The 17,355-nt window shown below is 45.1% G+C and overlaps 4 protein-coding genes across 4 annotated transcripts; 3 read left to right on the plus strand and 1 right to left on the minus strand. All coding sequences in view use genetic code 12, as the record gives it.

Annotated features, from left to right (window-relative positions):
• Window positions 1-5,427: 5,427 nt before the first annotated feature.
• LODBEIA_P06410 (uncharacterized protein) lies at window positions 5,428-5,931 on the plus strand (the record flags this gene model as incomplete). The annotated part of the gene is made up of 1 exon (XM_066976584.1): window positions 5,428-5,931. One exon carries the CDS (start codon window positions 5,428-5,430, stop codon window positions 5,929-5,931), a length of 504 nt encoding a protein of 167 aa, XP_066827579.1.
• Window positions 5,932-6,868: 937 nt separating this feature from the next.
• LODBEIA_P06420 (uncharacterized protein) lies at window positions 6,869-8,011 on the minus strand (the record flags this gene model as incomplete). The annotated part of the gene is made up of 1 exon (XM_066976585.1): window positions 6,869-8,011. One exon carries the CDS (start codon window positions 8,009-8,011, stop codon window positions 6,869-6,871), a length of 1,143 nt encoding a protein of 380 aa, XP_066827580.1.
• Window positions 8,012-8,183: 172 nt separating this feature from the next.
• Window positions 8,184-8,984, plus strand: LODBEIA_P06430 (uncharacterized protein; the record flags this gene model as incomplete). The annotated part of the gene is made up of 2 exons (XM_066976586.1): window positions 8,184-8,321; window positions 8,412-8,984. 2 exons carry the CDS (start codon window positions 8,184-8,186, stop codon window positions 8,982-8,984), a joined length of 711 nt encoding a protein of 236 aa, XP_066827581.1.
• Window positions 8,985-15,242: 6,258 nt separating this feature from the next.
• LODBEIA_P06440 (uncharacterized protein) lies at window positions 15,243-17,327 on the plus strand (the record flags this gene model as incomplete). The annotated part of the gene is made up of 1 exon (XM_066976587.1): window positions 15,243-17,327. The coding sequence occupies one exon, from the start codon at window positions 15,243-15,245 to the stop codon at window positions 17,325-17,327; it is 2,085 nt and encodes a 694-aa protein (XP_066827582.1).
• Window positions 17,328-17,355: the final 28 nt, after the last annotated feature.

Raw genomic sequence — 17,355 nt, forward strand, 5'->3', positions numbered from 1 at the left:
GCCATGCAAATGCAAATGCAGCAATTTACTAGCCATGTTCACTTCGTGAATCAATGTCTCTCTCTCTCTAGCTCTCTTGCAAGGTGATAACTGCTCTAGAGGCAGATGTGCAGATGCCTCTATGCAACAGCTACACCTGAGATTACACTGTTTACCAAACAAAGCTGTCTCTTCTTCTCCCCGGCGCAGATCCCCTCGGTAAATGAAACAAAACATTAACGCGATATGCAAAAGCTTCACACCTCTAGCGTTAAGCTGAAATGGGATAATCTCCAGTTTCTGCATCATCACCACCAACCAAGCGAAGCGAGCCGTGCAAGCGAGATCGCTCTATGTCCACTTGTGCCAAAGATTGACTTCAGTCGAAACAAAACCCTGACGAGAGTTTAAACTTTAGTTTTCACTCCAGGGCATTTCTGCCCCGTCAATAGACAAACAACGCATAAAAAGAGGGTTAGCAACTCATGCATTGGAGACGTCAAAGAAGGGAAAAATTAGAGAGGGTTTTGCATTTGCTGGGACATGTGGAATGGGCAATTGCTACAATGCCAGTCGAGCTGTTGTCGCACCAAGGGGCTAGAATTGAGTCGTGAAAGAACCACACACGCTCTGTGCGGTGCGGTTCATCTCGATATCGCAAAACACACCCCTCGTGAAGCTCACGGCTGTGGCTACTGTGGTGTTTCTTTTACCAAAAAGAATCAGAAAGATGAATCGCCTCTCTTCCAGGGTGTGTCTTGCTCCTGGATCACCAGCTTTTGTATTGTATTTGTTGAGATCTGAAGCAATCACGGCTATCGTTGTTGCGCTGTTGAAGTCGAGGGAACTGCAACTGACGCATTTCCTGTGGCGCTGCATGAATTTTTTTTTTTTTTATTTTGTTGTTGTCTCGCTGCCACGGCTCCAACGGCGAACCCCCCGATCGTTTGCTCTGCAGTCGGCCATGGTTGGGGGGGGGGGGGGCATAAATCTCATTCACATTTCCGAAGCATGCATCGCTCAATGCCCCCTTTTTTATTTCATTCGTTTCAGACACTGGCAAAGAAACCACGAGCTCGGATTTTGATTCCAGAAGCTGGCGTGTTCTTCCTTGACGTGGCAGTTTTACCCTTGTGCCAACCGGGGTGTTTTTATCGTGGTTTTATCCTCGGTCAATTCTCACTAAAAAGCCAGAATTGTTTAACTCAAACTTTAACCAGGAGGGGGGGAAGAGAGGCCAGGCTGCGTTACATTTTAGGCAATCTCCTAACCCCCCCCCCCCCCCCCCAATAAGCTTTTTTTGAAGAAGAAGACACACAGGTGAGCAAGTTTCTGGCTATTGTTGAGGATGCATCGCTGGAGACGCGCCGACTAAACCTCCCCAACCTTAACCTTAGTTGTGGCCCTATTCTCGCGAGAGATGCCACGCAGGATAGCGGGGCGCCTGCAAGGAGCAAAACGCAAACAAAGAGAGAATACGCGATGGATTGCGAATTTTGTAGATGGTTCTAGGTCTCCCTTACTTCCTCCTGACTGCAGCGTGGTGGCCAATAAAATCCACTCGTTGCTGTTTTGCCCGCGATAGTGTGATTCGTTGGCTCCGTCTTTCCCTTGCTTGTTCAAACTAGCGTGGAAAACATTTTCACGTGTCACGGCCCATGGCACAGCTCGGTTCGTCACCTGGCAAGCCTTGCATCTTACAAAACTACGTCTATCCTTCACTTGCATCGACTGCAAACCACCACCCACCCCATCTCCATTCTCTCCCTCTCTCTTTCTCTCTGTCCCCATCGCTTCACCTCACTAAAACGCGCAGGAATCTTCTATAAAGTTAATCTACGTAGTTAAAGTTAAAATAATTAAGGTACAACCAAACCAAAACCAAAACCAAAACCAAAACCAAAACCAAAACCAATCATACGATTTTTTTTCTTTTTGTTTTCTTCAGGGGTTGGTTTTTTTTGCTCTTTTTGTTTTTTAAGGTTGATGTGGACCAAAAGTTTAAAAGCATGGTTTCATGAAATTGTTGGTGAATGAATTCAAGGTTTAATTTTTTTTTTTTGGTTCTCTGGGATGGTTAGGTTATGGTTGAATATATTCTGGGCTTCTTCGTCAGAGTATCGTGGGCTAAAAGGTTAAGCTCTCAGCGTAAGATGTTGTTATTGGTTTCTTTGTATCGAGTTTGCGTGAGCTTGAATTGAGTTATTTTTTTGCTGGGGTGGTGAATGTTGATGCTTTTTCCCCAACTGAAACCTCGCGATTCTATAAATCGTTGAAGTTTTTTTTTGTTTCTGTTGGTTTAGGGGATGGCGATTTTGCAACCCTGGATCGAGAGCTGCGTCAACGTACGTGAGCTTACAGTTTGTGCCGTGTTGCAAAACGTCAGTGGAAGAAAAAAAATACATATTATAGATCTAGATAGTCTTATCTAGATAGTTCTATTTTCTGACCACTTCCTTCCCCCTTGACTAATATACTTTATTCTGTTTGGATCTGACATTTTGCATCAAACTTTGGGTTTAGCTTTGCATATTGCTGGTTTGGTGGTTTGGTGGTTTTGAAATTTTTTGAAGATGGATATGATGCTCCTCGAGCGCGAGCGTGTTTAAACAATTAGAGTTTTTGCTAACCTGGGTCGGTACTGTTTAGTCTGACACATGCATTGAATGGTTGGTGCAGAGGGATTTTCCTCTGTCCTTGCAGCGACCATTTCAACATATTCTCCAAACTGCACGGTGTCATCAATCCCACCGTAAGTCAAATCTTAAGCTTCATTTAAAATGTGCAATCAAAACTTTTCAGACATCGATTGCCTCGAGTATTTCAAAAGTTCACACTAGACGGTGATAGCAACGCCGCCTAAAAAATGGCTGCAAAAAAAAACCATTCCAGCGCGCGACTAAACTGCTACTTCCTTAATTGTTGTTTTTCTCCCGCGCGCATACCTCGAGAACTAATGTGAAAAAAAGAATATAGAATCCACGACGTCACCAGCTGCGTTGGCCAACGAACCTCGTCATCGTTGGTACCTAAGCGAATTACAGAATTCACGCTGACGTTCAAGAGGGATGCAAAGGAAGGACTAAGCGGAGTTGGGGGATCTTAATTACCCCTGTTTTAAATTTCGTGGATGTCGTGATTGCTGATTGTGGTTTGAGTTTGAGCAGCGAGAGCGAACGAATTTCGAATAACAAGAGCAAACACGAGCACAAGGGCTAGGGCGGGGGAGTGGTGGCGAATTAGACGGAAGGGGGTGTCTTATTTCCAGAATCACAGGAAAGAAATAGTACATCCTTATTCCAAGACGGAGTGCAGGCCTAGTCGAAAAAAAAACATCTCGCATCCAAAATGTCACATTTCCGATACCCTTTTTTTTTCTCCTTTCTTCTTCTTCGTGCATTTGATGCTGGGTGGTTTATTTGATTTTGAGGCTGGTGAAACAACACGAGTTTGTCATCTAGGCACATGGAGATTCTCGCGTGATTATTTCTCTTCTCAACCGTGTTGATCCGTCTACAAAAGAGTCATGAGTCGTGTTTTAGTCAGTCATGATCGCGGTGGCGATGCCATCAAAATGCAGAATTACTTCTTGATATTTTTGACGGCGAGGCGGGGGGGCGCAACGCTATTGGAAACTCAACTATCTCAAAATTGTCCGATATCCAACCTCACTGGTGTTTAGGAGCGCAAATATCTGCTGTCGTCGAAGAGAACTCATGCTGGGGCTATTTCTGCCAACGGAACAAGCGTCCAATTACAGATTCCCACGGTCTTTCTTCACTCGCTTCCTCATATATTGCGCACCTCGCTCGCGCTCATCTTTTCTGAACTAGGGAATGCAGGTGAGATTATGCACCCAATGGAGTGCCCTCGCTGCTCAAGAACTACAAGGTTGTTACATTGAGAGCAGAGGCATCGCCAACCCAGAAATCATTACTCGAGTTGAAAACAGTTCGGTGAAGGTACATTTTGGAGATGAAAAAAAAGACATGACAATAAGCAGAACGGGGCTCCGGTGGCGCTCCGGTGGATACTACGAGGCGGGTCAAAAATTATCTTCCACTATTCTTCATTTTAACCTACCTTATCACTGAATTTTTTCTACAGTAGCCCAAATTTTTGAAGTCTCTGATAATCCCATGCAATGCAAATAGTCCGGGGGCAAATAGTCCGGGGGCAAATGGTCGCCCTCCCAACTGAAAGACGAAAACACCATGACTGACTTTTCCCCAACCCTTGTCCAAGAAGGCGCACACCGTGTTTACAGCAAATGTTACGCAAGGCTTAGCCTCAAGCTGGGGGAAATTGACTCATCCAACTGCCCCAACTCGCCTTTTTTTTCTCACAGCGTGAGGAATCTAAAGTGCCAGATGCATCGGAATAGATGCATTCCACTCATGGAAGTTGAATCTCCGATCGGAAGGTCAAAATCAAAATCAAAAAAAAAAAAAATAAAAATAAAAATGGAGATGACATTTATCTGATGGTGAGGACACAAAGTTGCTTTTTATGATGCCTCCGGCTTTTATTTTTCATTCGTTGACTATGGCCTTTGCCTGTGGCTTTGCTTGAATGCCACGTTGATGAGAAACAAGTCCAGCAATAGAGGTCTGCGGCAAAGCGCTATTAGGTGATCAATGACACTCCAGAGATTCAAACTCAAGCCCGGTCCTGACAATTGTTTTTCCACTGTTCAAATCAAGGGGAGGAGGTGTGATGACTTTTGTCTGGTCCCATCATCAGGCCATCTCAGGCGGATAAATTAATCTCAATTAATTTGTGCATATCGGCTGTTCGTATATTCTGAAACAATCAGGACCTTCAAAAAGAATCCATCACGTTTGGTTGAGAAAAAGAATAAATTGTTCAGAGACCAAATTGCCGTTCTAGAAACACGTTTTGCCCGTTGTAGGCAAAAAAAAAAGTGTTTTTTTTTTGAGACCTAGAGGTACCCGCTACGCATCAGTCTCAGCGTTAGTGTTATCGTTAGCATGAGCATCAGGGGGTTGTGCGAAGATCAGGAACGGATTGAATACGGGTGGGCTACCTTCTCGTGAGGCCGATCAGTCCAAGTGACCCACACACAGCGGTGAGTGCTTACCATCTTGATCTCCCTCTCTCGTGTTCGTTGTTGGCCTCGTGGAGCCATGGTTTCGTCATAAACATGTCGGTGCCGCGTCCAAAGTCATCTGATCGAAATTGGACATGTTCAAATAGGACATCACGAAACAATAGAATTTGGTTTTGGGCAGAAAAAGGATGATGAATTAGATGCATGATAACCGGGAAAGCTGGAGAAGAAGGTGCCGTATGCAATTAAGTATAAAATGTAAAAAAGAAGCTCATGGTATATAGCATGTGCACCCTGCCACCATTTTCCTCGTTCAATTAGATCCATCTCGTTATCCTTGCAACCACATCAAAGTTATCATAGTTTCATTCCCAGGTATGCGATTCTTCACCACATCCGCACTTGCGCTCGCACTCGCACTCGCGTCGCCATCATCTGTCACAGCCTTTGCAATTGCAGCCACACCATCATACGGCAACTCATCAACCCCCGCAACAACAACAACAACAGCAACGCAGGACGACGCAGCATACACCAACGACACCGTCGACGTCAACAAGTCCAACTGGTACGCAAGCTACTCCACCATCATAACCTCGCTTCAGCCAATCGAAGCATACACCACGTACGTCCCCGAAAGCTCCATCATCACCATAACGACATGCAACGAATCGCAATGTCGTGCTACGGGCGTCACGGTGAGTGAGGCGGGCACTGTAAGTTTGGAAGGCTCGTTCTTGGCTGCCACAACGTACACTACGCGCGCGGTTATCGCGTCGCGGAAAATCGAGACTCCGCCGCCTCATACGCCGACTCTCGTTGCAAGAGAAGGAGATGATTTCAAGAGTTTGACGTTGAAGACTGTGTTTGTTTCGTCGTGATATTGCTTGTGTTGGTGGCGCATTTGATGGATGATGGAGGATGGAGTCAGATGCTGTTTGAGTCGGGGGGTTTCTTTTTTTGGCTTTCCCTGTGGTTTCGTTTTGGTTTTTTCTCCTTCGTTTTTTTTATTTTCCCGTTCGTTGACTTGTGTTAAAGCAAAATGTATTTGGAAACTTGATAGCTGTTCGCCCAATTTGATTTTATCTACCCCCTCCCCCCTTGAAGAAAAATGGTTTCATGCTACGTTGTCTTTAGTCGTTCAAATTTAATATATAAAGTACTCACCTTTTAATTTTTCGCATCTCGAGACTCGTTGACTCTACATCTTCTTCTATTAGCCCATCTCAGTTACGATTTTGGCTCATTTCTGCTTGGTGGCTTACGTGGCGCCGCGGATTACCGAATAAGGGCAACGAGTAAGATGGCCCACAATATCGTGCTCTAGGGTTGAAAATCAGCCAGAGTTGGCAATAATTAAAAAAACTCGATGGACAAACCCATATATAAACCTGTGAATTCAACTCCTCATTGCAGTCAGAGAGTGAAACATCCCACAATTTGACGCGCGTCACGTGATACACTGCAGTCGTTACACATCACACGTCAAGGGATCTCGATGACAAGTCGAAGGATATCACTCAGATGACACTATTATTTTAAAAAAAGACATGATTAATAAACTATGTAGTGAAAACGATAACGTATATGTAATTCTTACTCTACCTATAATTTGGAATAAGTTAAAAATATTTTTTCGAAGTAAATAATATGCAAATAAAAAATTGAAATCCAAAATGTGGTTCCATTTGGGTTTTTTGATTGAAAATAAAATATGTGAAAAGACGACGCGGGGGTGAAAGGGGGGGGAAGGCTGCAACGTTAGCGACAGCCCGAATTAAACAATAAACAAAGCATTGTGTCCGCCTTTTTTGTTTTTCATGATACATCTTCTTGGAATCGGCTCAAGCTGCGATTCGTGCCGTCACCGGCACCAGAGGCAACTTCGGGTCGACCCAAAGTTTCCACTCCAGCGGTATTTTCCGTAGCTCCACTTCCAGCTGAACTGGTTCTATATCTGTCGTTGTAGAACTGAGCATTGCTAGGATGAGGTTGGCCATACTGCGGCACTTGTTGATACTGGTGTTGATTTTGATTTTGATGCTGCGATGGTCCTGGAGGTGCTGCGGATCTTGAACTTGAAGGGTTATTGTAGTCCAGTTGCGCCAAGGGAATATAAGTCTCATCACCGGGCAAGATAAAACTCTCATCATCGTAATCACTTGGATGGAACGAGGAGTTGCTCGTTGACTGAGCCTCGTCCGAGTCATAGTTTGAACTAGGCAACGAATTCTGCGCTCCACCGTGTTTTCGATTACTTGATTTACTAGTTGTTCTCGCCGTCTCAGGGTAGGGCAACTCGGCAGCGGCAGAGTCTGAAAATGGCTGATCTTCATCGAAATTGAAATCTCTGGCATTGGCCAAAGGGTGGCCGTACGAATTCATTCTCGTTGAATCATTATGGGACGCAGCGACATTATTCTGCACTGGTGACGCCTGCGGGTCGAAAAGGAACCCATTAGTTGAATCGGCACCGCCAGACATTGACGATGTTCTCGTTGAAGATTTAGCCTGGTACGAGTTTCTCGCATTGGTGGCCGAGTTATTGGTATTACTATTTGTAGCGTTTCCAGATGATCGGAAAACACTATCCAAATTGTTTGAGTTTGTCACACCTCTGTATTCGAAATCGTTGGTGCCGTCATCGTTATCGTGAACACGGCGGCCTTGCGATGCAGCTCCGTAATTTTGATTCTCCAAGTCGTCGTTATTTCTCAATCTTCTCAACATACCTGCTCCTCCTGCGCCAGCCACTGCGCCGGCTCCTGCTGCTCCAGCTGCTCCAGCTGCTCCAGGGCCTCCTCCTGCTGCTCCTGGGCCTCCTCCTGCTGCATTTCCCGCAACTGCTCCCGAGCCATTGTCGCTGCTCAACAATCTCGTCTTGGAAGCATTACCATCGGCTCCATTGCCACTACCAGCGCCAAACATGGATTTCAACCAGCCCATCATGGACTGCTGCATGTTTTCATTTGGAGAATCGTGGTAAATGTTGTCATTCTTGTCTTCAAACGAAGTGCCTTCGCCGCTTCCGTCGTTGCCACCAGCAACTCCACTATTGAAATCGGGAGATTGATTCGTAATATTTCTTCTTCTTCTCTTTTTCAAGAAAAGGAACAAGACAACAAAGACTGCAATGACAATGGTACCGCCAATCGAGCCAACTAGACCACCAATCAACTTGCCGTTTCGACTAGCGGTGCTTTCTCCGTCAGCAGACACAATTGCAGAAGTGGGCACGGCAATAACCGTGGTGATTGTGGTATCGGCATTTGTAATGTAAGATGTGTAAGAAGAAGTGAAAGACGTGGTTTTGCTACTGGAGAATGAAGTAGTCGATGCTGCTCCTGCATTTCTGACAGAGTCTGTTGTTGAAGACGCCTGCCTTGAGGAGGATGAAGATGAAGATGAACGAGACAGACTAGATGATGTAGTGCTAGCTGCAACTGAAGATGATGAGGATGAGGATGAGGCTGACGCTGAGGATGAGGATGAGGATGAGGCCGAGGATGAAGAGGAATCTGTGGTTTCTGTTTCAGTAGATGAGCCCGAGGCAGACAGGTTGCTGGTGTCCAGATGTGAAGAAGATGGCAGTGTTGACGAGGATGTCGGTGAAACTCCCGACAGTAACAGCAACGTTGCTGCTGCAGATGAGGAAGAGCTTGTTCCTGACGAGGATGACGTGGCTGACAAAGACAGGGAGCTAGAGTCGCTCAGTTGTGACGAGGATGATGATGATGAATCTGTTGACGATGAAGAACCCGAGGATGAAGTTGAAGATAAAGACGAGGCACTGTCTGATGAGGACGAGCTCAAACTTGAAGTTGAGGATGAACTATCTGACAAGGAAGAAGAAGACGAAGAAGAAGAAGAGCCTGGCAAGGGGGTTGTTGACGAGGAAGACGACAGTGACATTGACGACAGTGACGAATCGTAAGATGTAGATGACGCGGATGAATATGAAGAAGTTGAAGACGAAGTTGAGCCCAAAGATGACGAAGAAGAGCTCATTGACGATGAAGACGAAGAAGAGCTCAGTAAGGATGAAGACGACAGCGAAAGTGTCGAGGAAAGGGGCTCCAAACTGGCGCTACTTGCAGAAACAAGTGATGTCGTACTGGAATTCATGGTTGTTGAGGAGCTCGCGCTACCGGAGCTCGATGATGTCAGCAGATGCGAATCAGACAGACTTTGCGTCGACGACAGTAGTGAGGATGAAAATGAGCTGTTGCTGGAACTAGAACTTGCAGTGGAAGCAGAACTTGAACTGGAACCACTGCTACTGGCCAGGGTGGAACTTGTGCTGGAGTTACTGGTATTACTGGTACTAGTCGCACTTGACAAAGTTGATGTGGAAGTCGGACTCGTTGACAGCGTTGTAGGTGTGCCAGCACTAGCTGTTGTAGACGACACTGTGGATGGAGTTGAAGGTAAAGTTGAAGACGAGGTGGTGGAAGGGGTGGTTGCAGATGTACTAGGACTTGCGCTGGCGCTGGTACTGGTGTTGGTGGTGGAACTCGTGCTTGATCTTGAACTTGTCGATGTTGTGGAAGGTGAAGAAGACAATGACGATGTAGACAATGTTGATGATGTCAGGGAGTCCGCCGAGGTTGCTGGTGGGACAGATGTGGATGTGGAAGAAATGGTGCCTGACTGCGAGTTGTTGGTGCTAGGAAAAGAAAACGAGGAAGGAGTGGAAGATGTGGTCCGTGAAGAAATTTGATTGTTGTTTGAATTTCTAGTGGTGAAGGAACTAAAGTTTGCCGTAGCGGCACTGCCCGTTGAATCTGCCCCTGTGGTTATAGTGGCTGTAGCTGCCGTATTGGAGCTGCTGCTTGTTCGTTGTTGTTGTTGTTGTTGCGATTGCAAAAGTGGGCTAGACGTTGTCGCCGAGTCTTGTGTCTGTCTGTCTGGAATCGCGGACGAGACCGATCTGTCAGATTGTGCACCACTTAAACTCCTCGTAGATGCCGAGACTAACAAAGTGGAGGCAGAAGTGTAATTGGAGCTGGAATCTCGTCGAAGAAGATGAGGCGAGTTGGGCGATGCTGTTGTTGCCGTAGAGGCCGCGGTCGAGTTGCCCGTGTAAAAGGGATGGGAATCGACTCTTTTTATAAGTTTGTACATCCTGCCCCCTTCAGCAGCGCCGGCACTGGCACTGGCACTGGCAGCAGCAGGAGCGCTATGGTGACGAATATGACCTTTTCCCGCCACCTGGTAGCTCCCGGTTTCCCGCTGTCGAAAGCTTCTATTGTTGTTGCTGTTGTTGCTGCCCAGTTGCCAGATTTGCATGTGCTAGCGGGTTTGTATGTAAGTTTGGATGCGTTGGGAGTGTGTGTGGTGACAGGTTTGTTTTGGTATCGGCTGGATATTAATAGAACTTGCTGCTTGACTATGTATGTTGGGATGCTGCAATGTTTTACCCCAGTTGCAGGACAAAGAGGGGGTGGGTTGCAAAGTGCTCTCTTTTTTTTTCGAAAGGAGAAAACAGGTTGGGTCCGAATAAAGATGTAAACAAATTGCAGTAAATGCCTCGCTGCGCCTTGGGTCTGTGCTTGTTCTTACAATTCTGCAGTGAAATACGAAATGGGATAGGATGGAATCGAGTGGCTGTCTACGCAAGTTGGTATGTGCCCGTGTCTGTCTCGGTGTGTGTCTTTTGCCCAATTTCTCCTTCCTCAAACCAGAATCTCAGTTTTTGTGTTGCTAATGTTCCCTAGTTCTTTTTAAGGAGTAATTTTTAAAATTTCTCTGCCGACAGCAGTTTGCAACTAAACTGCTCCTCTGTCTGCCGATCCTGCTGCCCCCAAGAAATGCAAACGATCGCCAATCACTCGAAATTAACCTAGAGAGAAGAAAACCACTCCTGGCAAAGTGATTCCGTTGAACCTTTGCTCTTTTTCTTCTTCTTCTTCTACCCCTTTCAAACGGTGAAAGGGCGGCCAGTGAGCAATTACCGCAAAAAAAAAAAATGAAACTTGAGTTGCGGTTGCAAAAAACAATTTTGAGTTATTGAGTTGGATAATTATGTCAAAAAAGTGCTCCACCTTTGGTGTGTCAGTTTTTGGCTGTTCGTTTTTTCTCAAGGGTCCGTTTCTATTTTGAGCCAGTGTCGTAAACGTCCCACTTCCAAGAAAAAATAAAAATCCGACACTATCTCGAGGGGTGGTGGGGGTCGTGTAATCTGCACCAGAATCTAATATCGCAGATCTCACACACAAAAACAGTCCAAAAAAAAAAAAAAAAAAAAGAAAGAAAAAGTGTCTGCTTGGTGTCTCGGGGAAGTTTGGAATGCCCCGTGTGGAATGAATCGAACGGCTTTCGGGTGGTACGTATCGACTGCTTTCTGCTTCGAGGTCGGTGTTATGTTGGTGATATGGCTGCAACACTCGCAAGCAAGTTCAAGGCAACGATAAGAGCTCCAACCAGGTGTTATAACTTCCCAGATTAAAAAAAAAAAACCACCAATTTTGGAGATCTCTCTACCCCCGTGTGGTGCACGTTTATGTGATGTATAGCTCAATCTCACTATTTTCAGCCCCCTTGCTCTTAGAAGCTCTAGAGCTCTCGTTTGATTGGAAGTTGTGTGTGTGGCGGAAGGGGAAGGCGGGAGTAAGTAAGTGTCTGTGAAAAAGTTTGCCCGACACTGTGGTGGGATGCTACTGGTCGGTATCAATCAAGCCTTTCCGAATCCGGGGCGGCTAGCGATATGGTGAAGATATGGGATGGATCAATTGAGCCACCCAAAAAAAAAAAAAAAAAAAACGGTTCTCCTTGCTTTCTTGCTCCTTCTGGCTATCCCAATCAACCTCTGGGAGGCAAGGCCGGATCTTATACCTTTGCAATCTAGGGAGAAGAGGAATAAAGGTGAGCGAGTAATGACAATTATATATATATGTATGTATTCATGGATACCAACCAACGAGTAAATGATGGAGATGCAGCAAGGGGGAGGAAGCAGAGGCTCCTCACCGTCTCTTTTGTCCTGCCTCCATCCTCCACCATACAACCCTTTGTATCCCATCCTCGAAGGTGAAATTTCGCCCTCCTGTGTTTTGTTGATCCTCTTTGACTGGGAAAATGTAGACGGCGCGCTTAAAACCTCTGCTTCAGTTGCTGTCTTCCACGCACGTTTGGTAGCGCGGGCGCCACTTGTAGTCGGAGGTATTTGCCCTTTGTTTGTTTTTCCTTCGCCTCCCTGCTGTTGCAGGCAGTTTCGGTCAATTACTTGCCTGGAATAGGACATCGCGCTATAAATAGGGAGACTATTACTGCCACCAAAAACTAACATCCAAGAACTAACAACTTATAGCTCGCAGCTGGCAACTGGCATCTGACAAGTAACAACCCTTTGGAAGAATGTCTGCAAGTCGTTGCCCATGTGCCCAGCTGAACTATTTAAAAAAAAACCCCCATGTCAATCTTTGCAAAACCTCTCTCTTCCCGTTCCCATGGTTGATATTAATAGCAGAGATACAACGAAAAAACCCCCCCCTCCCCACATGCCCACACAACCCTTGGGCATCAAAACAATCTCTACCCTCTTTTACCCCCCTGTCTATGCACTCTACACTTGGCGATTTCACAATTTCATTCACGACAAAAGCACCTTTTTACTCTACAACTCCCTTCCCCATTTCCGCATTAGTTGTCAGCTTGGCCCGAGACAGTTTGTCAAAATATTGGTGCATCTAGTGTTTTCGTAAAAGATGGGGGCTCTCTCTCCCTTAGTTTGACGAATTTCAAGATAATCAATGCTCTGTTCCATCTGTAAACTTTTAACGTCTGGAGTGAAGGAAGAAGATCGATGGGAGGTGACCAGGGGTCTAATTAATGAATATGTAGACGGATGAAAGAAAGTAGAGGCAGAAGCACGGGGTGTGTTTCTATGAGTGTGAACAGCTCTCTGTTTTCAAAATGGCCTTTTCTAATCGTATCAACCAAAGTCCTCCCCCCTCAGCTCGGTGCACGGAATTAGAAACGATGTAACCTGTGCTGCTTCTCATTTATTTACCGATTTGCAGCAATTCAAAGCCCTCTGTTTTCCTCGATGCTTCAACGGCTAACTTTCTTTCTTCTGTTTTACATTTCTTCTTCCTTCGCTGAAATTCTTGTGTCTTGCTTGAAACTTACGAGACAGAGAGATAAGAAGCCTCGATGGCAATCACTCTTCAACTAGGAAAATTAAAGTCCCTTCTACACCTCTTTCCTGTTCCCCCCCCCCTTCTCCCGCTCCTGTTTTCATAGCTTGACTACCAACATCCCCTGCTGATTTATTATGCTCGTTATATTTGCACCCATAATCTGCAACTAAACACACGGTGAAGGGGGTGCTAACCAAAAACTTGTTTAATTCTTCTTGTCTGGAAAGAACAAATGTCCTATAGTGATACAAAAAATCACTCTCAGCATTGACAGGTTTGAAGGAGGCAAAGGGTTTTCAGCGGAGTTCCACTGACACATCGAAAAATACAAAAAGGCCTCTCCTTCACCTTGACCTTGAAACTTGTGTCGTCTTCGTGCCGTACGCCGATGCAAAGAAGCAGAGTCTGGCAAACTCTCTAGCGCACGGCAAATAAAAAAAAAAAAGAGAAAAGAGAGAACAAGTTGATTCAAACTTACACAAGCATAAGAATGAGAGAAGGAGAATAAAATCGTCTGACTGGTAGTGGGTGTATCGTGGGAGGCAACTCGGTAGACTCTCTCTGCCAACCTACGCATCCCGCTCCATGCTGTACTGATTACATGAGCAGAAAGGAAAAAAGAAGAAAAAAGGTTTGCCGTGCGTTATGAACGCCTTATCTCTGGTGGTGAAGCTTGCCTCGCTTTTTTTTCCTTTTTAAAGCACATTGGCAATCAATGAGCGGGTGTTCATGTGCAAGGAGAAGGGGGAAGGCTGACAGTTGAGAAAATGGTTGGTCCTCCTGAGTTCATCTCGCTATGTGCATCGAACTACTTCTTCCCGACACCACCCTCAGTCAAAAAGAACAATAGTTACATCCATAAGCCTCTCCCGTTCGTATCGGGCAGATAGCATCCGTAAAATACGGCAAAAAACAAAAGAAAAAATGGTTCAAGAGACTGCAGCGGGACACAGACATTAGTTGCAAAAAATAGTTGCAAAAAGATGCAAAAAAAAAAAAAAAAAATGAAAAAAAAAATGAAAAAAAAAAATGAAAAACCTTGCCACATTGATACTAATCGTTGGGCAATAAGGCAACTTTAGCGATTGGGAGCGAGTTGATTCAATGAAGCGGAAGGTGCAATGGACACTCAAAGTATGGAGTAAAAGTAAAAATTGAGTTTTAGCGTCAGTGGGTGTCGATCAAGCATCAGGCGAATACAACTGACTTTCCACGTCTTTTAAGCTCGGAGTTTTTGACCAAAATCAATGAGGATTCACGTTTACAGCTAGCTTGACCCTCGCCACGTAAAATCCCGAATAATCACGTAATTCGCTGTTAGGTAAATTGCTATGCCGTGGTGGTGATGTTTACCTTTCCAAGCCTGTTCTCTATCATCAACTTGAGTCGACCTTGCGTCACCTAGTCTTCCCCAAATAAATAAAAAAGAAACGGGCGCCTGTACAAGACCGATTTACACCGTTGTTTCTTCGTACATCCGCACATCGTGGTCTATGGAACTGCCCTCACGTGTTTCCCTTCCCCTCCTCACACACAACAAGTCTCGCAATACTTGATTCCAAATTCGATTAGTAGTGGAATGTTGATGCTCACTTGCCATTCCTGGTAATACTCAACCTAAACTTTTGAATGGCCAGAGGGATTCGCAAGTATCCAAAGAAAGTGGTCTCTTACAAAGTAAGAGTTGGTTAGCCTATTCAATGTCGCAAAGTCATTCCGAATTTTCCGACACTTGGAAACGCGACAAAAAAAAATCATGGTTGTGGTTGTGGGTGGGTGGTGTACAAATAGATACAGTCAAACGGCTTACTGCAACATCAATTCAACTGCCAGCAAGACAACACACACACAGTGAACAACTATAAGAACGAATCCAACTTCATTTCAACTGCATCCATCTAGAAAAAAGGGTGGATTAATCAGTGTACTTTGCGGAACGAACCGAGTGCTTCTTTGCTTTAGAGTTTAACAGCGGGATAGACCATTATATCTAGTCCTCAGTCAGTCATTCATTGACAGTACATTTGCCGGAACGGGAATCAACTACAGACATGTCGGTAAATCCTCCAAGAGTCAGAGACAATACAGTAGCGCTATCATTGCTCAAGCTATATCGAGCCAATCGATCGCTTCTTCTCAATACTTCATACATAGTATTGATAACAGCTGCATTTACAGGAGCCGCCAGCACGGGGAGCAGCAGCACAAGTCTGACATCATCGAAAGCTTCCAAATCAGACAAACAACAACCGCAGCAACAGGTACAAGATGCACTGAATTCCAAGAATAAACACCCAAAGCTATCTCGTCAGGCATTTGATCGATTATTCAAGGCGTGCGTACCTACATTGCATGATAGAACCATTGGCTACTTGTTGGCCCACTTGGTGCTTTTGGTGATTCGAGCTTTGCTTACAATCAAGGTGGCCACTTTGGATGGTCAACTAGTTGGTGCTTTGGTGGGCAGAAGATTGAAAGCGTTTAGCAAATTGTTGTTAGCTTGGCTCTTGATTGGGTTTCCCGCGAGTATCACCAATGCACTCATATCATGGACCAAATCAAACTTGAGTAAATCCATTAGGGAAAATTTGAACAAGTCGATTATGCTGGAGTATATGCCCGATAACTTGGACGCCAACTATTACTCATTGATTCATTTGAGCGGCAACAAGATTAAAGACCCCAACCAGAGAATCACTACTGATGTTTCGCGTTTGAGCTATGCTTTGAGCAGCTTACCGGGTCAGTTGTTGAAGCCCACATTGGACTTGGTCTTGTGTGCTCGGCAATTGAGCAAGAGCGGTGTGGGCAATGGTGAAGGAACGCTTGCTCTTGGGATATTGGCCCATTTCTCCACCATGATTATTCGATTCTTTTCACCTCCATTTGCCAAATTGGCGAGCGAGCGCGCTAATTTGGAAGGACAGTTGAGATCGGCACATGCAAAGATTGTTGCCAACAATGAAGAGATTGCGTTTTTAAAAGGCCATTATCGAGAATTGGACTATATTGACTATTGTTATTACACATTGGAGAGATTTAGTAAAGGCGAATATTGGAAAAAGGCCATTCATGAGATTGCTCAGACTTTTATCGTCAAGTACTTCTGGGGTGCTGCTGGCTTGGTCTTGTGTTCAGCGCCCATTTTCATTGGCAAACATATCGGCGAGGCCGACGACAAAAACGCCGCTGGTAATTTCATCACCAATAGAAGATTGTTATTGAGTGCCTCTGACTCGCTCGATAGATTAATCTACGCAAGGAGATATTTATTGCAAATTGTTGGCCATGCCACAAGAGTTTCCGATTTCCAAGACACGTTGGCAGATGTCAAAAAGAGGAAATCGACCATCCATTCCAATGTCAAGTTTAACAATGATGAAATCAATTTCGACAAGGTGAGATTATTGACTCCCGCTGATGTGACATTGATCCCTTCGCTCACATTCACCATCAAGTCAGGCGACCACTTGTTGATTGCAGGACCAAATGGGTCAGGCAAATCCTCCTTGTTTAGAATGCTCGGTGGATTATGGCCCATAAAAGAAGGTACCATCACCATCCCAACCACGGAAAATATGTTTTATCTTCCCCAGCGCGCCTATTTGGTACAAGGTTCACTTCGAGAACAAATCATATATCCTCATGCCCCAGACCAGCAAAAGAAGGATGACTCTGAGTTGAAACAGATTCTCCAAATTTTGAAATTGGGCGATTACGTCGATCAACTTGACGAGGTCAAGAATTGGGATGAGGAGTTATCAACTGGTGCCCAGCAGAGATTAGCCATGGCTAGATTATACTACCATGAACCCAAATTTGCCGTGCTTGACGAGTGTACTTCTGCCGTTAATCCCGACATGGAGCAGTTTATGTACGAGCATGCCCAGAAGTTGGGCATAACGTTGCTCAGTGTCGCCCATAGGCCGGCATTGTGGCATTTCCACAAGTACTTGCTCAAATTCGATGGTAAAGGTGGTTATTTCTTTGGCAAATTGGATGCCGATAAGAGGTTGAAGTTGGAGAAAGAGCGAATCGCGTTGGAGAAGGCATTGAGAGATATACCTTTGCTCAAGGAACAATTGGCTGAGTTGAAGAAGGTTTCGAAGTTACAACATGATAAATATCGCCATTAGAGAAAGTAGTACATATGTAAAGAATTTA

The sequence above is a fragment of the Lodderomyces beijingensis genome (genome assembly GCF_963989305.1).
Source record: "Lodderomyces beijingensis strain CBS 14171 genome assembly, chromosome: 1".
In the NCBI taxonomy this organism is placed as follows: Eukaryota; Fungi; Ascomycota; class Pichiomycetes; order Serinales; family Debaryomycetaceae; genus Lodderomyces; species Lodderomyces beijingensis.